Below are 24,444 nucleotides of genomic sequence, written 5' to 3' on the forward strand. Positions count from 1 at the left end.
AGAACGAATCAGTATCAGATTATTACCTCAAGTTCATGTCCCTAGCAAGTCGAACTGAAGAAGCTCTGTTAAACTATTTTATCAATGGTTTGAATGGGGATATTAAGCGAGATGTGGTTGCATTATCTCTCCCGAATTTGTTACGAACAGTGGTTAGCTAAGCTGTATGAAGAAAAGTATATGCCCAATCAAAAAGCTCTGGTTACATATCTAGTTAAATTCAGTCATTCTTCTCTAATTGGTTCCTCTATATAAATAAGAATGCTGGCAAACAGGAGGAATCAGAGCATACAGATAAGGATGATCATCATTTGTCTCTTAATGCTCTAAAATGAGGATGATCATCATTTGTCATCTTATTGCTCTAAAAAGAAAGTATTAACACTTTATTATAGAAGGCACTAACTTTAACAAAATGTATTTATTACACAAGCCACTAACTTTAACAAAATGTATAAATGTGACGTGATTTTAAAAATGTTTTCTTTTTCTCAAAAATAAGAAACAAGTTTAGAAAGACGATGAACCAAAAAATAAACGAGTTTAGAAAGAAGTTTTGGAGTTGCTATCATAATTTATTATGAAAATTATGAAAAATTATAAAATAAGCATGGTTTATAAAAATCGAAATTTAGGTTTGGGATTTGATTAAGCATAAGGAAAGTATTACCACTTTACTACACTTGCTCGAAGGCAATACCTTTAACTAAAGGTACAAAGGCGAGGTGGTTTTAAAAATGTTTTATTTTTCTCGAAAATAACACTCTAAAGAAATAAAGGTAGTTTTTGGTTTTTTGGACCCAATAAGGATTGACCTTACTCCTATATATTCTCATTTCAATTGAGAAATCAAAGTTATGTAGTTCTTTCTTACAAATGATTTTGATTTGATTTTTTTGGAACTGGATCTGACAAGTCCGACCCTTACTCCTACGTATCTCCATTCTTGATGAAAAAAAAATCAAGGATCATGTTGTTCTCAAAAGGAAGATTGTTAGTTGAAAATGTTGATGTTTTTGGTTTTTGAAGATTTTGTATTCTTTTGGTAATTTTGGCATGGTATAGAAAAATAAAGGTATTAAGTACTAGGACGATGAGATATCTTTATAAACATATTTTAATCACTTCATAAAAGAAGGCTATTATATTAAGTACTAGGATGACACAGAATGTTACACAAGTACATATACCTTTAAAAAATTATTTATTTATTTAGAAAAAGAAAGATATTAAGTATTAGGACGATGCAGATGATCACACAAGTACTTATAGCTTTAAAATGTAGAAAAAAAAATGATTTTCAATTTTATGATTTGTATTATTTTATGTTATAAAACAAAGGTGAGTGTACGAGATAGTGAAAGAAACAAAATGGTTAAGATAAGTATTTAAAAATGAAATAAAATAAAAGTCCAAAATTTAAAACAACCCAAATAGAAAAAAAAACTAATAAGGATGCATAGTAAAACAAGTAGTGTGGTGAGCAATTAATAAGAAGTGTGTGTAGTGAATATTGAGGTGCAACTGTTGGGTACAAACAAAGTCTCACATCGGATAAAATATGAAATACACATGGGTTTATATACACATAAGATACATCCCTTAGTAAGAGGCCTTTTGGAGCGGTACCAAAAGCAAATCCGTGAGGGCTTAGCCCAAAGCGGACAATATCTTACTAATGGGGTGACATATGGATATGCATGTATATTAAACCTACACAACAACAACAAGTAAAATAAAATAGGCCTAAAAGTAGCAACAAAGTAGATAAGGGATGTGGGTTAACAGAGTGTGGAGGAGCACAAAGACATAAGACAAAGAATCCAAGAAACCAAACAAAAATAAAGGTGAAAAAATCTAAAACCATATGGGTGCACAAGTAAGAAGATTAGTAAACCCAAATGGACACAATTTTTCTAAAAATGGGGAACAATTAGGGTCGCCGACCTTGTCAGCCTTTTCGACCACGCCAACCTCAACAAGATACTAGTTTCAGCTTTGACAAGAACAACGACATACCATCCCAAGCTCTGATAAGCTCGACAGTATACCATTCTAAGCTATGATAAGATTGGAATATTCCAATCTAAGCTAGGATAAGCTCAACAACACTCCATTTCGAGCTGTCATAACAATGGTATATGCTTCGGTTTCTTCAAAATCAAAATATATTACACCGAGTTAGAACCCTAAAAATGTACTAGTGTATAGACAAGACTTTCAAAGTAGAGCAACATTTACAATAGCCAAATAATAATAGTAATTGTTTTTGTTGGATTGGGACGAGGATGATTCCTGCACAATTGTCCTGTCTAGGGGGGTGACCTGTAGAAGACACTCTGACGCTCAAGTCAAATCTTTCCTCTGAAGGTCTAAAGTAGTTAAATTATGGAAAAAATGTCCCTTACCTCGAAATTAAACCTCTATTTATAGGTTTAAAAGAATCAGACCTATTAATTTACCTCTTAATGGTCATTAACGCCACCATTAATCACTCATCAATAGCAGTTATCGTATTGACTACGCAATAACTCTGTATAACGGTTGTCTGACCCGACCGGTTGCACCACTTTTCGCCCTAACCCAACCAATCGGTTATCCAACTACTCGTGCGATAACAATAGTTATCACCATAAGATCATCCTGCTCAGGTTCGGGAGCATGGAAATCCTTGTCAGAAAACGTGATTGGTGGCATCGAGCGTTTCTCCATGTCCACCTTATGGATACTTTTCAAATCTCTTAAATGCCTCTTTGTCATCGAGGCTGTCAACCCTTCTCCAGCAAAGCCTCTAGAGATTGTATTAATGTGACCGTGCAACTATCGATCTTGACTTCGACTTCTGCTACGAAATTCAGATCGACGCTCGTTTATACGATCATATCGTCCAGATCTTTCTCTTCGTTGTGAGCTTCTTTCCCCCGCTTGTTTCTCACATACTTCATCAAGTGCCCTGCTCTTAACAACTGCTCAATCTTGTCTCGAAGTGTTATGTACTCTTCAGTTGTATGCCCCCTATTCTAATGGTAGAGGCAGTGTTTACTATCATCCGCATTCTTAGACGTTGGTTTTTTCTTCAACGTTAGGTGGAGATCAACGCTCAAGGCTCCCTCCAGAAATCTTGCTCTCGGTGCATTCAGAGGGGTGTACTAATTAAATTTGGGTCCTTCCAGACCCTCTTTGTACTTCTTACCCTTATGTCGTTCGTCCGACATGAGCGCCCTCTTGTTCTCCTTTCGCTCTTGACCATCTAAGGACGAAGCATTCTCCTCGTGCTGCCTTTTTTCGATAGCACGCACCTCCTCAAGCATTCTCCTGCATTTCTCCCAAGGTTAAAGCTGGACGCACGAACAAGCTCTCTACAAAAGAACAAAGCCTTAAAGTTGTGGCCAAGTTGCTCATAGTGAATTTTTTGTCGACATCCTTTACTTGCCGCGCGGGCCGATTGTATCGGTCCATGAAATTCCGCAGGCTTTCATCCTTTCTTTGTCTAATTTTCGTTAGCTCCATATAAGTAAGGTTTTGCGGCCTGTTGGAAGCAAACTGTTGTTTAAACAAATTTCTCAGCGTACCAAAATCGCTTATGGTCCGAGGGCAAAGGGAATGAAACCATGCTAGAACTTCTCCTTTAAGGGATAAGGAAAATACCCTTCACCAAACCAAGTCATTAGGCAAATATATCGCCATAGCGTCCACAAACGATCTCACATGCTCCTCCCGATGCAATCCATCGTATATGTTAAGAGCTAGAGGCATCTTATCTAGCATTGACTCTTCCATAATAGCCACTATGAATGGGTGAAGCGCACCGGCCTCACCAGCATTAGTCGGGCGGAACAAACTGTTTTCCTCTTGGGTAGTTCCCTCAAGGTAAGTTTGAGCAAGCTCCAATTTAGGAGCATGGGTAGGCACTGTCGAATGCTGATTCGATTGCTCCCTTTGCCCTACACCGTGCTCCGCTCGCAAGGTTGCATCTCTGCACATGGCTTGCATCTGTCTCTGTATTTCCTGAACTAACGCTATCGAGTCTGGTTGTCTTGTCATCCTTATGGTCTTAATTGGGTTTCTTTTGCTATCCTCAGGCCTGCAGTGGGCGCCAAAATGTTTCTGCTGGATTGGGACGAGGATGATTCCTGCACAATTCTCATGTCTGGACGAACATTTGCTCCTCACGCTACTCTATATGACCGATTAGTTTAAGGGGTGACTTATAGAAGACACTTTGACACTCAAGTCATATCTTTTCTCTGAAGGTCTAACTAAAGTAATTAAATTATGAAAAAAATGTCCCTTACCTCGAAATTAAACTTCAACTTATAGGGTTTAAAAAAATCGGATCTATTAATTTACCTCTTAATGGTCATTAACGCTACCATTAACCATTTATCAATAACAGATATCATATTGATTGCACTTTAATTTTGTACAACGACTGTCGAACCCGATTGGTTGGGCCGCTTTTCGCCCTAACCTAACCGATCGGTTATCCAACTCACCACATAGAAACAGTAATAATATTGAAGATTATTTTCTCCTATAGGACAAGAAATATTAAACGTAAAGTCACCAAAGAATTACTTCACCAACACAAAGGAGTAAATATTCCAACAACGCGTAATGTAACTGCACTTTACAAGAGTAATGTTGTGTGACACCATATTTGACTTCTAGTCCGCAATGTCTCTCAAATCAACCAAATTGAGAATGTTAGCTCTTCGTCATCACTGGGCTATTAGGAAGAATAATTGACTAAAAAGAAGCATGAATGTTGCATTTTCCTCATTTATCCATAATGAGACGGTGGAGATTTTTGCTATAAGTTCAATATCCATGCGTTATCATAGACTCGCATATCTTTGATCCTTATAAAATTTTATTAAAGAATTAACATCTATTTTCAATATGATTTTTATTTGGGACATACGGTTTGAAAATAAAGACTGATGTGGTTGAGAAGACTTCTATGTAGTAGCAAGAATGAAGTTTTGAATATAATCCTAAGAACCTAGCTTCTCAATGATGGATTTTCGGTTCTAAAAATATCAAAGCTTTCAAAAATGTTAAGAAGCATTAAATAATAAAATTGATGCTCCAAGGATTTCGTAACTATATAAAATAAACTGATGACAAATTATCCTCGAAAAACACCAAACAAAATATTTATAACTTTTATTTTTAAATACTCTGTATGAGTACTATTTTTTTATTTGTGATATTAGTTATAACAATGGTATATGTACTATACAGGACTGAACATAGATAAAGTAAGAATCGACCATGGACGAAAGTGTCAGTCGACCTGGTAAGCACACTGAAGGACATTAAGAAATAATTAATGAGTAATTATCGTATCATATGCATATATATTACATTTATGAATAATTGGCAGAGTATATTTATACTGCATTAATGGACATTAAATGGGATGGACAATGGGAAAGCCTATAAATGCAAGGAAAAAAAGATATCTAACTTGTGCATCAGAGTGTCTTCTGTAGGTCAACAACTCATCGGATTGCATTTTCGGAGAGCATTGAAAATTGAAAGAGAGAAGAGAAAGGAAGGACGACCGACCGTCATACTAATTCAACCGAAACAGTATCTATGAAAAATAATTATGACTATTATTCAATAACATAATGTAATAAGTTTATGATTTTTAAAATAAAATTATATATGAACTTAGCATGCCAACCAAGATAACTTTGATAATTCATCTTTAAGATGTCATTATATGAACTATATCATAACAAAGAAATAAAACTAAAATGAAATCATGGAAATACTGTATTAAATTTATAATAAAAAATAATTAAATATATTTTTAGTTTCTAAACTAATTTAGAAGTGAAATTGAAATTTTTCTTTTGTCTAAAATTTTAATATATTTTGATCCTTAAATTTAAATATTAAATAAATAAAGTTTTTTTAACTTAATTACATTAATTAAAATTGACATCTTAAAAACATTTCATACCAACATTCAAATTATTTACATATGTTTCCAATTCAATATCTATTGGAAAATACATTTTCTATGTTAACAAAATTTAAAGTAATTAGACTAAAAAGATTATTTCTATTCGATTTTAAAGTTTAGAAATCAAAATACCAATTCTAACTTTCACATGAAATTTCAATGACTAAAAACATAATTAATTCATAAAAAAAATAAAAAACAAACTTTTAATGGAGAAACTACACGTTACAAAATTTGATATTTATTATGAGAAAAAAAAAAACTAAACTTAGAATAAAAACAAGAGAAACTAAAAACCGCTAGTGAATTTTCAAATCATCAAATATATAACAATTATTTTCATGATAAATATGAAATATCTTAAACTTCATATTTCACAAATCATCTTTATGCATTTTCTTCATCTTGCTCTTAAAACAATCAAAGGAGAACAAAAAGTTTCACAAAAATTGGTAAATTCACAGTATGAATGCAAATTGGATAGAAAACAATGAACTCCATATAAAACATTGAATATACACTAAACACAACAAGTACAGTTTGGTGCCTTAAACGTGTTTACATGACAAAACGGTTTAGTGTCGTTACTAGCAAGCAGAAATTTCTAGTGTAATTGCATGACAAAATTTCAAAGCTTCCAACAGGCTAGAAGATTGAATTTCTTTTTTTTTTTTTTCAAAAATACAGTGTAGTTAGAGTGTTACTGATCTAGCATTTTAAGATTATTTTTTATCCACAAATTAGAATAACTACTTTGAATGAGTGCTTGTTGAATCTATTCTTCAATTAGAATATTAAGAATTTTAAATAATAAATTTTAAAATTGACATCTTATATTTTTGTAATTTATCATTTTAGTTTTTATTTATCCATGAAATTTTATATTTTTAATTTATTAGTAGTGAAAAACTTGGAATGGTAATATAAATTGTGTCAATAATCTAAAATATAATTTATATGTGAACATTTTTTACTTTTATATGACTATTTTATATATTACATGTATTATATATATATATATATATATATATATATATATATATATATATATATATATTTTGCCTTTTACTAGTACATTTTTTTTACTAAAAATGAAATTCTATTGGCAAGACATTGAAAAATAAATTTTGAATAAATAAACTGATGAAATGTTATAAATTTTGTCTGTCGAAACTTTAATTGCTCGGGAACTTCATCTAACATTAGAAGATATTCAACATATTGTTTTGTTGTACAATTTTTAAGGAAGTAGCAATGTGAAAAATAAAGTCGATGAAAAATGATTTATTTTCTATTAAAGATTCAACATTTTCTTTAATGTGTATGGATGTTTTGTTAAAAGAAAATATTATCAGTGTAGAATTAGACACTTTAATATCATTAAGTGGAATTTTTATAAAGTGCAAATGAAGTTATGGTACAAATTATTTAAAAATAACAAAGAAAATGATATTTTAGAATTGATAGTTGATTAAAAATACTCGGATTTGATTATTTTAATATTAAAAAATTTTAGTATAAAAAATTTTATTATAAACGAATTTTATTGTTTTAAAACATATCATCTCTCTATAAACCCATTTTCTAGAGTTTTTTAACTTCTCTCAGAGTTCTTCTTCTTTGTGCATATGAGTGAAACACCAATATTGTATGATTGATCATCGCGGAAAAATCTTTAATTTGAACCGATCGATTTCACAATTGGGTTAAGTTATTTGTCTACCATTTTCTCTCGGTCTAATTTGTTTTGTCTTCTTTTGGTTGCATATGTTGTTTAAGAGATCAATACGATTATTTATTGATTACCGATTTTAACGATGTGCTATGATTATATTTGTCTTGTTCCTAGGTATAGATAAAATATATTATGAGTCTGAAGACGATTTGATATTCTTAGAGTAGGTTGAGATGTCTCACATGTAAAGGAAGTTAGTCTTGATCTATGTTGTGTAATTTTTGTCAAATTTGATGAATTGCATGTTACTGCTTTATTGAATTTGAGGATGAAATTGATTGTTCTTTATAAATCTGGTTTAGTGTATCTGCTAGTATGGTCTTCTATGGTTTGGATGACAATTATATGTTTTGAGTGTTGTGATTGTTTTTGGTTGTGAATGTGAGTGGAATTTGAGCAATGAGCAATTGAACAAGTCTGAATTCCTCTTTCACAACATGAATCTTTTTCGTTTGTTGATACAACACTGAGCGATAACATATTAATATTAAGCATCAGTTTCATGCTGCAGGTTTAGGAACACTTTAGCTCTAGGACGCTGACCCCAAACTATGTCGTTGTGTGCTAGACTATGTTGCTGAGTGCCAACTTTTGCGATTGCTTTGATGTTGAGTGATAGTAAGGTACCGTTAAGCGAAAATAGGGTACCCCTTAGTGGCAACTTCGTATTGTAAGTCTGGATCATTTTAGCTCTAAAACATTGAGCATTGGGAGTGTCGTTGGGAGCCAACTTTGCTATTAGTTTTTTTTTCTCTTTAACTGGTTCTTGGTGGTTCTGTTGATTGATATATTCGTGTTCATGACTTTAATAGTCAATTTAATTTATGTGTAATTGTTGTTTAAGGAATTGTTGATAAATTTATGGAAAAAAATATGCATGTGAATAATGATGTATGGAATTGTGAAGATGATGAGCTTGTCAATGGATATGAGCATTGTATGTGTATGGCGTAATTCTAGAGATCTAGTGGAGAATTTTATGGTAGCATTTCTTTAGTATATGCATTGATGTATGGATTCAGTAAAAGAGTATCCTGAACTCTAATAATCATTCACATATGTAGAGTAGAATGTGTTATGCGGTGAGAGTCGCAAGAGGTCCTAGTAAATAGGTTTGTTTGGCCCTAGGCATGAAGAAAATTAACCTTGCGTATGGTACGTAGGATGATAATCTCTTTGATTATGACTCTATAGACATAAAGACCACCATAAGTGTACACCTCTAGTGAATTTCGATATCAAGGACGTGTATTATTAAAATTAAGTTTAAAGCCATATGTTTTGTGTGCATATATATTAATTATATTTATATTCATGTTTGTATATATAATATGATTTTATTTGTTTTGGGATAACTCTTTTGCATGTTAGTTTATAAGAGGGATGTATTTTACTACTCTCTTGTTGTAAGGTTATTTTTACCTTGTCCCTATAATCTTATGAAAGACTTTGAAATTTTCCTTTTATACCGTAACTTCTTTAAAACAATATCTATGTATCTCATGCTATTATAGTATAACTATAATACAATTCTTTAGATCCTAAATTACCAATTTTAAATATTATTATAAAATATCTTATTTTATTAGTTTTATGCTACTACAATGGAATATTACAATTTTAGTAGAAGATATAAGAAAAATGAATTTTAATATCTTATTTAATTAGAAATTAAACTAAATCAACCATAAACTAAATTAGATATGTTAAATGTAATGTGGTCTAAAATTGTTAATTGGTTACTATAACAACCAAATAATAGAATATATGAAAATGAAAGTAATAAAATAATTTAAATTTATTTTTATCCTAGCATTAGGACTCTGTTAACATTTAACTCATTTACATTAAATATTTTAAATATATGTATTTTTTAATTATTCTATTTTAGTCATTATTATTAATTATGATTAGTTTAGCTGTAAAAGTAAAATTATTCTATTAATATAATTAAAGTAATATAAACTATTAAAAATTAAAATAATTAGATTTTTTTTATAAATGATAGTTGTTAATATTATGTTAATGGAGAAGCTGAACCCAAAGTTTCTACCGCCTTCCTATTTCTATTATATTAACTAAATTAGATACTATTTCACTAACTAAATGTCTAAACTAATCTTTATGTTTTAATAAAAATTTATAATTAGTATATGAATTAGGTTTTAAATTGATTTAACATTAGTTATCAATATTTTAAGAACTTACTATTATTAGATATTAAATTAATCTCTAATTGATTACATGGACTAACATATTAAGATATATAATATTAAAAGATGTTTTATAATGTTTTTAATTAAAGAGATTGATACAATGTTTAAAATGATATTTTTTTAAGTTAAAAGAAATTTGTATGAAATAAAATTATTTTTAATAAAACACAATGTTAAAGTAAATTATTAATGGCATAGTTATATTATTTAAAATATTTTATACATCTTAGTTATATTAATTAATATATTTTATTTTAATGTTCAACTAGGTATAATTAATATTAACATTAAAAAATATTCACTAGTAAAAAAACAGTCTTTTAACCCGCTTAATACATCTCAGTTTTCACAAACCAAAGGATATTAAAATGTGGTGGCATTTTTGTAATTAAGGTGAACTTATACATCCCGGTATAGTGGAAACCAAAACCTATGCACTCTATTGTGTTGGTTATTTACGAAACCGAAGCATAAAACCCTCTGTGACAAAGCCCTACTGCTTCAGTCTTCTACGGATATATGTCATTGAACATTTATGTTTCGGTTTGCCTTCTAACCGAGACATATAGGTCAATATGAGTTACCTCTCGAGACTTTCCTCCCACATCTTCATTCGTGCGAACCCTTCGAAGCATATTTCACACCTCTGTTAGGGTTCTCTTCGAAGCATATTTCCCCTTTTTCATCTTCCATGACCATCTTCACGAAGCTCCGCTGTTATGGATGGCGGCCTATCTACTATCATCGCCAAGCCCAATGGCTACGGCAACGAGTTCGCGATAGAGGAGGTTGGAGATCTATTCTTGGCAGCGAAGGATTTGCGCTGGGGTTCAAAGGAGGTAGAGAAAGGTTTATTTTTGAAGGCGGAAAAGGCCTTTGTGCGGCGTAGCTCCGAGTGGGCGGGTGGGTGGAAGAGGGCTTTAAGGGCAACGGCAACGGTGGATGAAGGTTTGCAGCAGTGGCGCGACTTCCTTTCCCAACCGTGTCGGTGGTCCCTTTAACCAAATGACGGCTTGTCTCTTTGTCTCTCTTCCACATTTTTCTTTGCGAAATCCAGAAGCTTGAAGCTTCTGCACTTTTTCTTCACCGCGACAGACTCAACCTTGACGGCAAGCGCGGCGAAGTGGTGGCGAGGTCGTGGCGAAGTCGTGGTTAAGGCATCCTGTAGAGGTGGCGTTTCTGCGAGGGTTCAAACTCCAACTTCTTTCTTCTCCCTTCTTTGTCCCAACTTCACAAGAAGGGGAGGCATCAAACTTCATCTTTTCTTCTGTTTGTTCTGGTTTGGCCTTGCAGGAGTCTCCTTTCTTCCCCAAATCGTTCTCCGTTCTTTGAGAGCTTGGTTGCGACTGTGTTGGGATTGTGTTCCTGTTGGCATCTCAGAGTTGGTGATGACAACCTTCGCAATGCTCATTGCACCAAAACCTAAAAGCCTTTGATTCTTACAAAAGCTAAAAAGGTACTTTTTTTCTGTGTTATTTTGGGAGCTATTTTGAAGGTTTAAGTTGAAATGTTGTGCAGAAAGGGCAACAACGATGGGAACCCTTTCGCAGGGTGTATGGGGCAGTGTTTGACATTGCTAATCCACCGAGAGGTTCAACCCAACTGAGGTTTCAAGTTGGCGTAGCAGATGATGGATGACAAGGCTGACATAAGAGATGATGCACTTGTAGTGCTTGCTTCACTCCTTGGTTGCTTTGAGGGATTGAAAGAGATAAGAAATAGTAGAGCATTGGTGCCACTTCTTATTGATCTTCTTAGATTTGGTTCAGTGAAAGGGAAGGAAAATTCAATAACCCTCTTCAAAACTTGGCTTCTGATGGATCTTTGAGAGCTAGAAGAAAAGCAAATGCAGTACTCAGACTCCTCAATAGGTGCTGCTCTCAGCCTCATCATTCTGTTTGATGATGATATTCACATCACTTCACACTTGTATATTTTGTGAATGAAATTGGTGTACTTCAAAAATAGCTCATCAGTTATTGTTTACAATTTTTGGTTTCAATGCTTTGGAACTTTGCCCAAATGGTTGATTAGGAAATAATCCCTGTCAGAAGAATATCTATCTCTGTTTATTAAAAACTAACAAAAAACTTAAAGAAGATATTGTTGTTGAGTAATCATATTGCAACCTCTATTGAGAAAAAACTTAAACCCCCTATATTGTAGCCTTTATTGTAGAAAGGTTGAGGAAAACAAAAAAATAAACCCTTATACTACCTCGGTTCAACTACAAACCGAGACATAAGACCCCTCTACTACCTCAGTTCACCTGCAACTGAGGCTAAAAGTCTAGCAAAAAAAAAAGAGTAAAAAAGGAACACCCTCTACTGCCTCGGTTGTATTTGAATCGAGGCAAAAACATACTTCTTTTTGCCTCGATTCAAAACTGAGGCAAAAAGAGGTAGAGTTTTTACCTTGCCAGTATATATCTCGGTTGTGAAACTGCTGCCAACAGGCGAAAATAACCGCTGTCGTTTTCCTTGACTGTACTATTAATTAAAAATAAAATTAAAGGTAACAAATATATTTGACATACATTTACAACAAATTAAGAACGTACTTAATCCTCATAATTTATAGAGGTGGGAACCAAGATTATTTAATCTAACCACCAATTACATGATTAAGTTTGAATTTTGATTCTCCTTATGACAACCTCGTCTACACTGTCCAATATCCTTGAAAATAGCTTACCTACCCTTTGTTTCGTCCACGACCAGACGATGACAATTGATAGAGGCATCGTTTTCATATTCCCTCAAAATCAACTGCATGGCCCACTTCAGAGAAATTGCCATGGCTGTTTTTGACGTTTTGCAGAAAAATGGTATGGACTCTTCCATCATAATGTCTCTATAGTTTGAACCAAAGATGATGCCAACTAATACTTTCCCTAAAACCCACTCGTTTATGTTGACTTTGAATATTGGATGTGCAAGTCTCCTCTATTTGCTTGCAAGTCTACATGTTAATTACGGTGTTTTTTTCTTCTTAATATCCTATACTAATTTAATTTCTTAAATTCAGTTTTATTTTTACCTTAGATTTGATGAGAAAAAGAGTTTATACATGTCTTTCTCAAATCATATTGAGTTATAGTTACAGTAGATTTAAAATAAATATTTGTGTTTTCAAATTTTAATAAATAGAAACCACATCTTTTCAAATTATTAAAAAGCACCAATATTAATGTCTATACTTTCAATAAAACTATACGTATTTTTGAAATATTTTTTAAAAAAGTAACACTTACACTCTTGTTTTATTTTATAAAATATATATTAGTTAAAAGTTAAATAAAAATATGAACAGGCTTTTATTTGTACAAATATTCATTTTTTAAATATAATTGCAATTCATATTTTTAATTAAAATTAATGTACATTATTTTTTAATAAAAAAGAAAGGAAGTAATGACACTGTTATAAGATATGAGTGTCATATTTAAAATATAAGGATAACAAATATCATTCTATTAAAAATTAGAAAAATTAGAGGTTGTATGATTATTATTTTATTAAAAATGAAATAAAGAAGATATGTATTTATTTTAAAAATATTAATTAAGTATAATATGCATAAGATATGTATGAGTATTTTTTTTAACTTGTGTTGGATGGAGTAATTAAAAAAGGTAATTCATTTATTTAGAGAGTTTAAAATTTTTCTTCATAAATAAACTAATTAGAAATAAATTGAGAGTTAAGAAATTTTTCAAGGAAGTTCAAATAAATAGAATAGAAAAATTTTAAATATCTTAAAAAGTATAAATAATTTGAATTTTTTTTTTCATTCCACTCTCATTGAACTGAGTTAGTTTAAATTGAAAGCTCAATCAAGTCATTTTAAACTGAAGACTCAATCGAATGTCGTGAACCGTTAACAAAGGTCAAAAGACAAAACAAATTATTTTTGAATGAAGGTCGAGACGAGTTAATTCGGATGAAAGGACAAGATGAATTGATTTTGGACAAAAGTGAAGATAGTTAGTTAGAACCAAAATCACTTAAACTTAAAATTAACTCAAGTGAATTTCAAATTAAATATTAAAACAATTTGTCCTAAGTCAAATATCAATACAAGTCATTCAAATCGAATGTGAAGATGAGTCCTCCTTTGACCTGGGGTTAACATTTTTGGTTTAGGGAATATATATGATGGTAACAGTTAAACGTGGTAATACGTGCAATAACAACAACCAATTCAACGAAAGAAAAAGTAGAATATTTCTAGACATGGGTTTTTATATATGTCATGGTCATAAGTATTTGCAAAATCCCATCAATTACATGCAAGTTATTTTCTCTTGTAATTGAAAATTTCATCATGGTGTTCGTCTTTCCAACGCTTCTGTCCATGAAGCTCAAACCTTTATTGATGCTTCTTGTAATATTGTTTTGTGCATTTCCACATTATGATGCTGCCAGTTCTTCTGATTCGGAAGCAAATGCTTTGTTGAAGTGGAAAGGCAGCCTTGACAGCCACAGTCAATCTTCTCTCTCTTCATGGAATGGCACTAATCCTTGCATCTGGCGAGGAATAGAATGTGATGATTCCCATTCTGTTTCTCACGTAAATCTTACACGTGTTGGATTGAAAGGTACACTTCAAACTTTTAACTTCTCATTATTTCCAAACATTCTCGTTCTGAATATGAGTTTCAACTCCTTGTCTGGAAGTATTCCTCCACGGATTGAACAGTTGTCCAATCTCAACACGCTTGACTTGTCTAAAAATAATCTCTCCGGTAGCATTCCCAAAACCATCTGTAATCTTTCCAAACTAAAGTATCTGAATCTTGGTGTCAATGGTCTCTCTGGTTCTATTCCTAATGAAGTGGGCCATCTCCAGTCTCTTATCACATTCGATATATATAACAACAACCTCTCTGGGTCAATCCCTCCTACCTTAGGAACCTTACCACTTTTAGAACTCATTCACCTTTATGAAAATAAACTCTCTGGACCCATTCCTGCCAGTATTGGGAATTTGTCCAGGCTCACCAAGTTATCTTTATCTACAAATCAACTCACCGGATCCATCCCTCCCCATATCGGAAATTTATCAAACGCCAAGGTCATATGTTTTATTGAGAACGAACTTACTGGCGAGATTCCAATAGAAATGGAGAAGCTTACTGCTCTCGAATGTTTGCAACTTGCTGATAATAATTTTATAGGCCAAATACCTCAGAACATTTGCCTCGGCGGAAACATGAAATACTTCACAGCTGGTAATAACAATTTCACTGGCCCAATTCCAGAGACTTTGTTAGTATTTTGAAGGTTGTGAAAGGAGTAGTTGATGTGGTAGAGAAAATGTAGAGATAGTAGAATGTAGAAGTAGTAGTTGAAAGAAGTGATGTAGTTGTCTTTAGTTGTAGTAGATGTTAGCTCATACAAATGGTAGATGTTGGCTTCATACAAAATGATAGATGTTGGCTACATCTTACATCAAATGATAGAGTTCATGGGTATTTATAGACCCATAGATTATTCTAGAACATGCTAGCCACAACTTATGTGGAATGTTCTAGATTTTTACCTATGTAGAATATTCTTGATTTTTCTTCCTATCTTAGGTTTTTCTAGAATATTCTAGAACTTGTATTACATTTCAATTCTTCTATCTAAGGTGCTTCTACATTCTTCTAGAATTTGCATTACTCTTTAATACTCCTCCTTAATGCAAATTCGGTAACTCCAAGCATTGTGTGCAGTAGTTCAAATCTTGGTCTTGGTAACATATCTTTAATTTGATCTTCTTCCTCCATTTCCTTGACCATAGTTCCTGCTTTGATGCTTCTTCATAACAATTAAGTTCAATCATGGCCATATTGCAAGTTTCATATATGTCTACCAAAGATCTTACTCTTCTTGGACTAGATTCAGGTGAAGAATCTTGTTGTGCAGGTGGAGAAAGCATACCTGAATTTTCTACCTCTTCTTGAGTTTCTTCTTGAGATTGTTGCACTGGAAGTAGAATGTTGCTTTTAACAACTTTTTCTTCTTCCCAATTCCAAGAAGCATTTTCATCAACTTCAACATCTCGACTGATGATGAGCTTTTTAGTTTGTAGGTTGTAAACTCGATAGCCTTTTGACTGTGTGCTATATCCCAAAAATATTCCTCGTATAGTTTTGTCTTCAAGCTTGTGCCTCCTTTGATCAGGAACATGTATGTAGCAGATAGATCCAAATACTCGTAGGTGTTTAGCCGATGGCTTTCTCCCACTCCAAGCTTCAATAGGAGTCTTGTCTTGGACTGCTTTAGTTGGACATCTGTTTAGAATATAAACTGCAGTGTAAACTGCTTCAGCCCAAAAAGTGTTAGGCATACTTTTCTCTTTCAGCATTGATCTTGCCATCTCCATAACTGTGCGATTCTTTCTCTCTGACACGCCATTTTGTTGTGGAGTATATGCGACTGTAAGTTGTCGCTCTATGCCTTCATCTTCACAGAATTTGTCAAACTCGTGAGATGTGTACTCCTTGCCACGATCACTTCTAAGTACTTTTAGCTGTTTTCCACTTTGCTTCTCAACAAGGGCCTTGAATTTCTTGAATACTCCAAAAACTTCTGACTTTGCCTTTAAGAAATAGACCCATGTCATTCTAGAGAAGTCATCAATGAAGAGGATGAAATACCTGTTGTTATGATGTGAAGGTGTTCTCATCGGTCCGCAAACATCGGTATGAATCAACTCCAATAAGTCTTTTGCTCTCCATGCTTTGTCTGTCGAGAATGGTAATCGATGTTGTTTTCCGAGGAGACATCCTTCACATGATTCATTATTCTCCTTCAAGCATGGAAGATCTCTCATCATGTTTTTCGTATATAGAAGTTTTAAGGCATGTGTGTTGAAGTGGCCAAATCTCCTATGCCAAAGCCATGAGTCATCAACTTCTACCTTCATGGCAATATTAGTTCCAGGTTTGAAGCTTATAGGAAAGCTTCTATTTCTCTTCTCCATTTTTACTTGGCCAATTTCTATCATTTTATTGTCATAAATTTTGCATGTATCTTTCTCAAAATGAAGAGAATATTCATTCTCCATCATTTGGCCAATACTTAAAAGATTTTCTTTAAGATTTGGAACTAGTAAAACATCCTTGATGAATTTCGTACCTTTCTTTGTCTCCACCATGACAGTTCCTTTGCCTCGAGACTCCACTGTGGTGCCATTTCCTAGCCGAACTTTGACATTGACAGATTTATCAATGTCTTTGAAGATACTTTGATCTTTTGCCATGTGATTACTGCATCCACTATCCAAGTACCAACTTTCTTCTCTATCAGAAGATTCTTGATTGGCGTAGAATAAGAGTTTCTCTTGATTATCTTCTTCCGCAAAGTTTGCTTTATGCTTCTTTTTATTACGACAATACTTTTCTATGTGACCAAATTTCTTGCAATAGTGGCATTGAGGTTTTCCATGATGCCAACAATCTTTTTCCAAGTGACTTGTCTTTTTACATATGCCACATGGAGGATATTTTTCTTGACGAGTCTTCGAGAAGCTTCTAGGATTTTCTTTATTTCTAGAAATTTCTTCTCTACTTTTATTTCCTTCATATTCTTTATTCTGAGACCGTAATTTTAGTTTTGATTGAAAGGCATTTTCAACCGAGTCTTCTTCATGCCTTTTCAATCTTTGTTCATATGCTTCAAGAGAGCCCATTAGTTGTGTGACTGACAATGTAGCCAAATCTTTTGTTTGTTCAATCGCGGTTGCGATTGCATCATACTTTTGGGGAATAGAAATTAAAATTTTCTCAACGATCTTTTTGTCAAGAATATTTTCCCCATAGGCTCTCATCTGACTAACTATTTCTTTTATTCTAGAATAGTAGTCTTTAATGGTCTCAGATTCTTTCATTCTTAATAATTCAAACTCTCGTCTTAGAGAATGAAGTTTAATATTGCGTACCTCGTCACTTCCTTGAAACTCCTCTCGTATTGTATTCCAAGCTTGTTTTGCACTTGTGGCACCAATTATCCTTGGAAAAATTGTCTCATCAACTGCTTGTTGAAGAACAAATAAAGCCCTTGAATCCTTCTGCTTGTTTTCTTTCAACTCCTTCTTTTGAGCTGCAGTAAGAGTAGAGGTGTCTTCTGGAATAGTGAATCCCTCTTCTATGATATCCCATAAATCTTGAGAGCGGAAGAATGTCTTCATTTTGACACTCCAAAAATCATAATTTTCTCCTTTGAAAATAGGTACTGGAATTGATGATGTTTGATTAGTAGTAGCCATGTGTTGAGAATATATTTGGAAGTAGTAGAATGAGTTATAGTTTTGTTTGAGGTAGTTGAAAATTTTATCTACGCCCAGTAGATGACCGAACGTAGCTCTGGTACCACTGTTAGTATTTTGAAGGTTGTGAAAGGAGTAGTTGATGTGGTAGAGAAAATGTAGAGATAGTAGAATGTAGAAGTAGTAGTTGAAAGAAGTGATGTAGTTGTCTTTAGTTGTAGTAGATGTTAGCTCATACAAATGGTAGATGTTGGCTTCATACAAAATGATAGATGTTGGCTACATCTTACATCAAATGATAGAGTTCATGGGTATTTATAGACCCATAGATTATTCTAGAACATGCTAGCCACAACTTATGTGGAATGTTCTAGATTTTTACCTATGTAGAATATTCTTGATTTTTCTTCCTATCTTAGGTTTTTCTAGAATATTCTAGAACTTGTATTACATTTCAATTCTTCTATCTAAGGTGCTTCTACATTCTTCTAGAATTTGCATTACTCTTTAATAGACTTTGAAGAAATGCTACAGCCTTAAAAGACTCAGGCTTCAGCAAAACCATCTAACTGGGGATATAACAAACTTTTTTGATGTCCTTCCAAACTTGAACTACATCGATCTCAGTGAAAATAATTTTCACGGTAATCTTTCACCTACTTGGGGAAAATTTCGCAGCCTTACAGGCTTCATCATTTTCAAAAACAATTTGTCAGGTGTTATTCCACCAGAACTAGGTGGTGCAACCAAATTACGGCTGCTTGATCTATCCTCAAACCATCTTACAGGAAACATTCCAGAAGATTTATGCAACTTGACCCTCTTGTTTGATCTTTCAATCAACAACAATAATCTTTCTGGAAATGTTCCCTCCAAAATAGAATCACTGAAGGTACTCAAATTTTTGGAGCTCGGATCAAATGATTTCACTGGCTTAATCCAGAAACAACTTGGAAATTTGCACAATTTATTGTCCTTGAATCTGAGCCAGAATAAATTTGAGGGAAATATTCCTTCAGAGCTTTGCACTTTGAATTATCTCTCAAATCTTGATCTCAGTGGAAATTTGTTGAGTGGAAGATTACCACCAACGTTTGGTTTAAAAGGCTTAGAAACATTGAATCTATCCCACAACAGTCTTTCAGGTGGTCTCTCTAGCTTAGATGATATGATAAGCTTGACATCTTTTGATATATCAAACAACCAGTTTGAGGGTCCACTTCCTGAAAATCCAGTCTTCCACAATGTCACCATTGAAGCTCTGAGAAATAATAAAGGCCTGTGTGGCAATGTCGCGGGCTTGGAGCCTTGCCCGACAGTAAGTGAGAAATCTCATAATAATACAACAAGGAAAGTCCTAATAGCAGTTTTATCCGTTACTGTGGCCATTCTAATGCTTGCACTATTTCTTTTTGGTGTCTCCTGTAATTTATGCCGAACTTCAAACAAAGAACAATTGCAGGCTCTAAGTTCACGATCTCCAAGCATGTCTCCAGTATGGAGTTTTGGAGGCAAAATTATGTTTGAGAACATTATTGAAGCCACCGAATATTTTGATGACAAATATCTCATTGGAGTTGGAGGTCAAGGTTGTGTTTACAAAGCAGTATTACCTACAGGTGAAGTTGTTGCTGTGAAGAAACTCCATTCAGTTTCAAATGGAGAAATCCTTAATCAGAAAGCTTTCGTAACTGAGATCCAGGCTTTGACAGAAATCCGACATCGTAACATTGTAAAGTTTCATGGGTTTTGTTCGCATTCACAATACTCATTTTTGGTGTGCGAATTCCTAGAGAGGGGCGATGTGAAGAAGATTTTGAAAGACGATGAACAAGCAACTGCATTTGATTGGAAGAAAAGGGTGGATGCTATTAAAGACGTGGCAAATGCTTTATGCTATATGCACCATGATTGCTTACCTCCAATTGTTCATCGTGATATATCAAGCAAAAATGTTCTTTTGGATTCAGAATATGTACCTCATGTCTCAGACTTTGGAACTGCTAAGCTTCTTGATCATAGTTCAGCCAATTGGACATCATTTGCCGGAACCTTTGGATATGCTGCTCCAGGTTAGTTTCCTTTCTATATTGAGTACATATCATGGTATTTCAGCTTGTTTTTGTTGATGATTTAAAAAATATTTTTAATTTGATACAGAACTTGCATACACAATGGAAGTAAACGAGAAATGTGACGTGTATAGTTTTGGGGTCTTGGCATTGGAAATATTATTTGGAAGGCACCCTGGTGATGTTACATCTTTATTGCAATCTTCTTTATCAATTGGTATGATCTCAACACTTGATCATATGGCATTGATGGATAACTTGGATGAACGTCTACCTCATCCAACAAGTTCTACTTTGAAAGAGCTGGTATCAATTCTCAAGATAGCAATTTCTTGCCTCACTGAAACTCCAGGATCTCGTCCAACCATGAAGCTCGTAACCAACGAGCTTGCGATGTCGAGGTCATCTTCAATGCACAGAGCTGAAAGACTGAACATCCTACACATACATGCTTGAGTTGTACTTGTTCCCTGTATTTTGTATTATATTTTCTTGTTATTTCATGTAATCTATTTAATGTTATGAAAAATAGATCTTGTAATCGTGAAGTTAGCTTGTCTTTGTAATATAGTACTACACTATGAAAAGAATAAAACTTCTAAGCTTTATTTATTTTCCTCTGCTATTTTTTCACTAGGAAAGCAAACCTTTCGTTTACAGGCAGAAGGGTGCCATGCGCTGGTATAAAATAGCAGCCGACACCAACTTATTATTACGTAAATAACCAAGAGAATGTGTACATGATAAAAGCGATCTTTTTTTTTCTCACACAAAAGTACTGCATATGGAACACTAAAAAAAAATTCGATTGACTGACGAATAAAATTATTTGATAATGACTACAACTTTTCAAGGGATTTTCGACGGCCAAAAATTTATCAGTAAACATTTTGTCGAAAAATATTATGGACAAATAATTTCGTTTTCCCATGTTTTACAATTTCGTTTTCTGGGTGAATTTCGTTTCCAGATGTGTTATGTTCTTGTTTGTAGTTGCATTTTCGTATTCCAATTTCAGTTTCAATTTCATATTGTTGTTATGGTTGTAATTCGTTTTTATTGTGTTGAAGTCGTTTTTATGGAAGGTTGAATTCTGTTGGTTGGTGACAAGAGAGAGATTGCAAATGTGCCTCTAGATTGGTGTGCTATCATTTGATTTCTTTGTTGTTACCTTGCATTATGTTTAATGTGCTTTGTGCTTGCAATTAGGACACGTTTAGTGGTCTAATTGATGTTTAATTTTCGTTTAGTTGATTAACCTGTGTGGTGCATAATTGATTAGATATATGCATTGTGTTTGTTTAATTCACAATTTTGAAGACCGGATTAACCTTCACTCAGTTGGTTAATTCATGTTGGATTAGGGGTGAGAGGAACATGTAATTTGTTGTTAATCAAGGATAGGAAACATTGTAATCGAACTAGTGACCATCCATTTTTAATCACTGTTTAGTCCAAGTTAATTGTTGTGTTAACTTCAATTCGTAAAATTGTTCGAAACCCCTCACTACGTGTTTGATTTTATGGCAGAACCAAAAATTGGTTCTTGAGAGACGACCTAAGAGTCACTCCCTAATTATTGCATTTAATCTGTAATATTAATTTTAGTCGAGTGCAACATCGACGATCAAAAGGACATGTGGCCAGTAATATATAGAAAAAAATTTCACTCCTAGAGTGTCATGTGGTCACTACTATAGTAAAAGCTTCCCCACTAGAATTATAACGCATGACCCCTTCTCTAATGTGAGACACCTTGTTCCTTGTCTTGTCCACCAAGTTAGGTTAAAAAATTAATCACCAAGATTAACTTAAGCTAGACACAAATTTATTGACTAAAAACGTTATACTACTTGTCCCATGATATAATGTTTAAAAGGAAATCCTACACTACTTGACCCTTAATACAAGGCCTAAATATTCCTAATGTACTAGAGGTGTTCCAAGATGGCTGAAGAGAAAAAACTTTGCCTAACCTTGCATGGATGATTCTAGCTCTTCTTCAATGTATTTGTGTCATGGCTAGGGATATGCCACCACCCCTTCCCTCTTCAAAAAGATTTTACCTCAAATCCTCAAGTTGTCATGTAAACATATCCTTCCTCCCTTTGGAGATGTTTAGCTTCCTTCCCTTAGGGTTAAATATTCTTTAATAAATAATGACTCTAGCTCTTCTTGAATTCTTAGGCCATGAATAGGGGTATTTCATCATCCCCTCTCTTTTTAAAAGAATTTGACCTCAAATCTTATAGTTGTCATATGAACATCCTTCCTCCTTTTGGAGATGTTTGGATTTCTGCCCCAGATCAAATACCCTTCTACAAAGAACAAGAGACAAAATAAGTGTTATTAGAATAATAATCCAAAGCATGTAGCTCCCAAGGATCACACACCTTTAATCAAATGAATGATTAAGACATTGAAGTTTAGGAGTATTTTCTTTTAAGCTCTTGTTTGCATTGTGTTGAATGCATGTGTTGAATGCATTGTGTTGACTCTACACACTAGCCTTTGGTCATTAATATGAGTATTTTTTTGTTGGAGCACTAATTGGACTTGAATGTCTTACTTTGACACTCTTAACATTTAACTTCATTTTTTTGTTTGTAAGTGTCATATCTTTCTTTTTATCTCTTCTTTCTCATTTGTACTTGGTCCTCTTCTACTTGAGAAGGTGTGAGAGGATGAAGTAAAAAGTTTCTATCATAAGAGTTGAAGGTTATCTTATTAGTATAGTAATGGTGTATTGTTTCCTTTACAAAAACGGATGTCATTATGTAATAAAACTGACCCTCCAAGGATTTCGTACGTATATCAAATAAAAATATTTTAAAATTTGAAAATTTCCTTCTTGTTGCTTTTTGCTATATGTGAGGAGGGATTATTGCGATATTTTTAAATATTGCAAACGATACAGTACAATAACCAATCGCAACATAAAGGTCCTCTTGTTTTAGCCATGGCTTAAACCTCCTATTCGTGACTTCCCCTTCTTTTCTGGAATGGAAAAAACCACTCTCTTATATTCTCTTATCCTGAGTTTTCTACTCTTAACGAGTTTACTTGCTAGTTCTGAGTTCTTTGGTACCATTTGAGAAGTTTTGATTTGCTCAACATACTAGAATAAATCATTAAAAGCAATGATTATCGCGTCTCAAAAAACAATATTGTCCATGCATGTACTTGATAACATATCCAATAAATACATACCAACAATGCATGCATATAGAGGTACAAATGCCTTTTAAAACAAGTCTTGTGTCGGACATAATATTCAACAAATGAAACTGTAACAAATATTAAAGGTGTTGGGAAGGAGGGTGAGTCAGTTGAGCAAATTGGCCATGTGGCTAACAAAGAGAAAACAAAAGGGGCACGTCACAGCTCTCATGCAAAGAGAGAATATTAAATTGAATGATTTCATTTGGCAGAGGGCATGATGATTTTGGTACTGAAATTCTCCCTCTATGCCTACACTGATTTCTTCACCTCTTCTGTCTGTTGCACTTCTTTTCTCATATACCTTTCCGACATGCATGAATTTTATCTTATTTAATACACGACGAATGGAAATGTCTGGGAGCTTAGATACTTTGTTGCCTTTATCCCTTGTTGAAATAGTTCTTATTTTGTAAAATATTGCTGGACACTGAGTTGGTTTATCAAATTTTTTCAGTTTTTACTGTTTTATTGGTTTAGCACTGTTTCATTGTTGCTCTCATTGGCTTCTATGACGAAGAATACGAGAATGAAAGAGATGCAGGCGGAGATTCGCAGTAACGGTGAAGACATTCGATGTTTGGCTCTGACAGTGGAGAAACTTCAGAAAATTATGGAAGATAGGAATGAAGAACAGGAAGTGACGATGGAAGAAACTAAACTTGCTTTACAACAACTCTTGCTTCATTCTTCATCTAGTCATGGAAGTTCATCGAACTCGGGCTCAACGTTGAAAGTTTCACCAATTACGATGGTTTCATAGAGTCGAGATATTTCTCTGGGCTTTCCTCGTTATGATGGCTCTTCATCAGTGTTAGAATGGATATTCAAGACTGATAAGTTTTTTTATTATCATAATACTCCGGATGCAGGCAAATTGATACTGCATCTATCCATTTTGAAAAGGACGAGGTAACTTGGTTTTGGATGCTACAAAAGATGGAGGCAGTCACAACATGGACAACT

General features: G+C 33.6%; 1 protein-coding gene across 1 annotated transcript; it reads left to right on the forward strand.

The window, feature by feature from the left end:
* The first annotated feature begins 14,257 nt into the window (after positions 1-14,257).
* On the forward strand, positions 14,258-20,871 carry LOC124823181 (uncharacterized). Its single transcript, XM_047295351.2, has 3 exons — positions 14,258-15,205; positions 18,711-20,259; positions 20,348-20,871. The coding sequence occupies exons 1-3, from the start codon at positions 14,258-14,260 to the stop codon at positions 20,713-20,715; spliced, it is 2,865 nt and encodes a 954-aa protein (XP_047151307.2). The 3' UTR covers positions 20,716-20,871.
* The last annotated feature ends 3,573 nt before the right edge of the window (positions 20,872-24,444 follow it).

This window comes from Vigna umbellata, chromosome 5 (assembly GCF_029865625.1).
Source record: "Vigna umbellata cultivar VRB3 chromosome 5, Vumbellata_1.0, whole genome shotgun sequence".
Classification (NCBI taxonomy): domain Eukaryota; kingdom Viridiplantae; phylum Streptophyta; class Magnoliopsida; order Fabales; family Fabaceae; genus Vigna; species Vigna umbellata.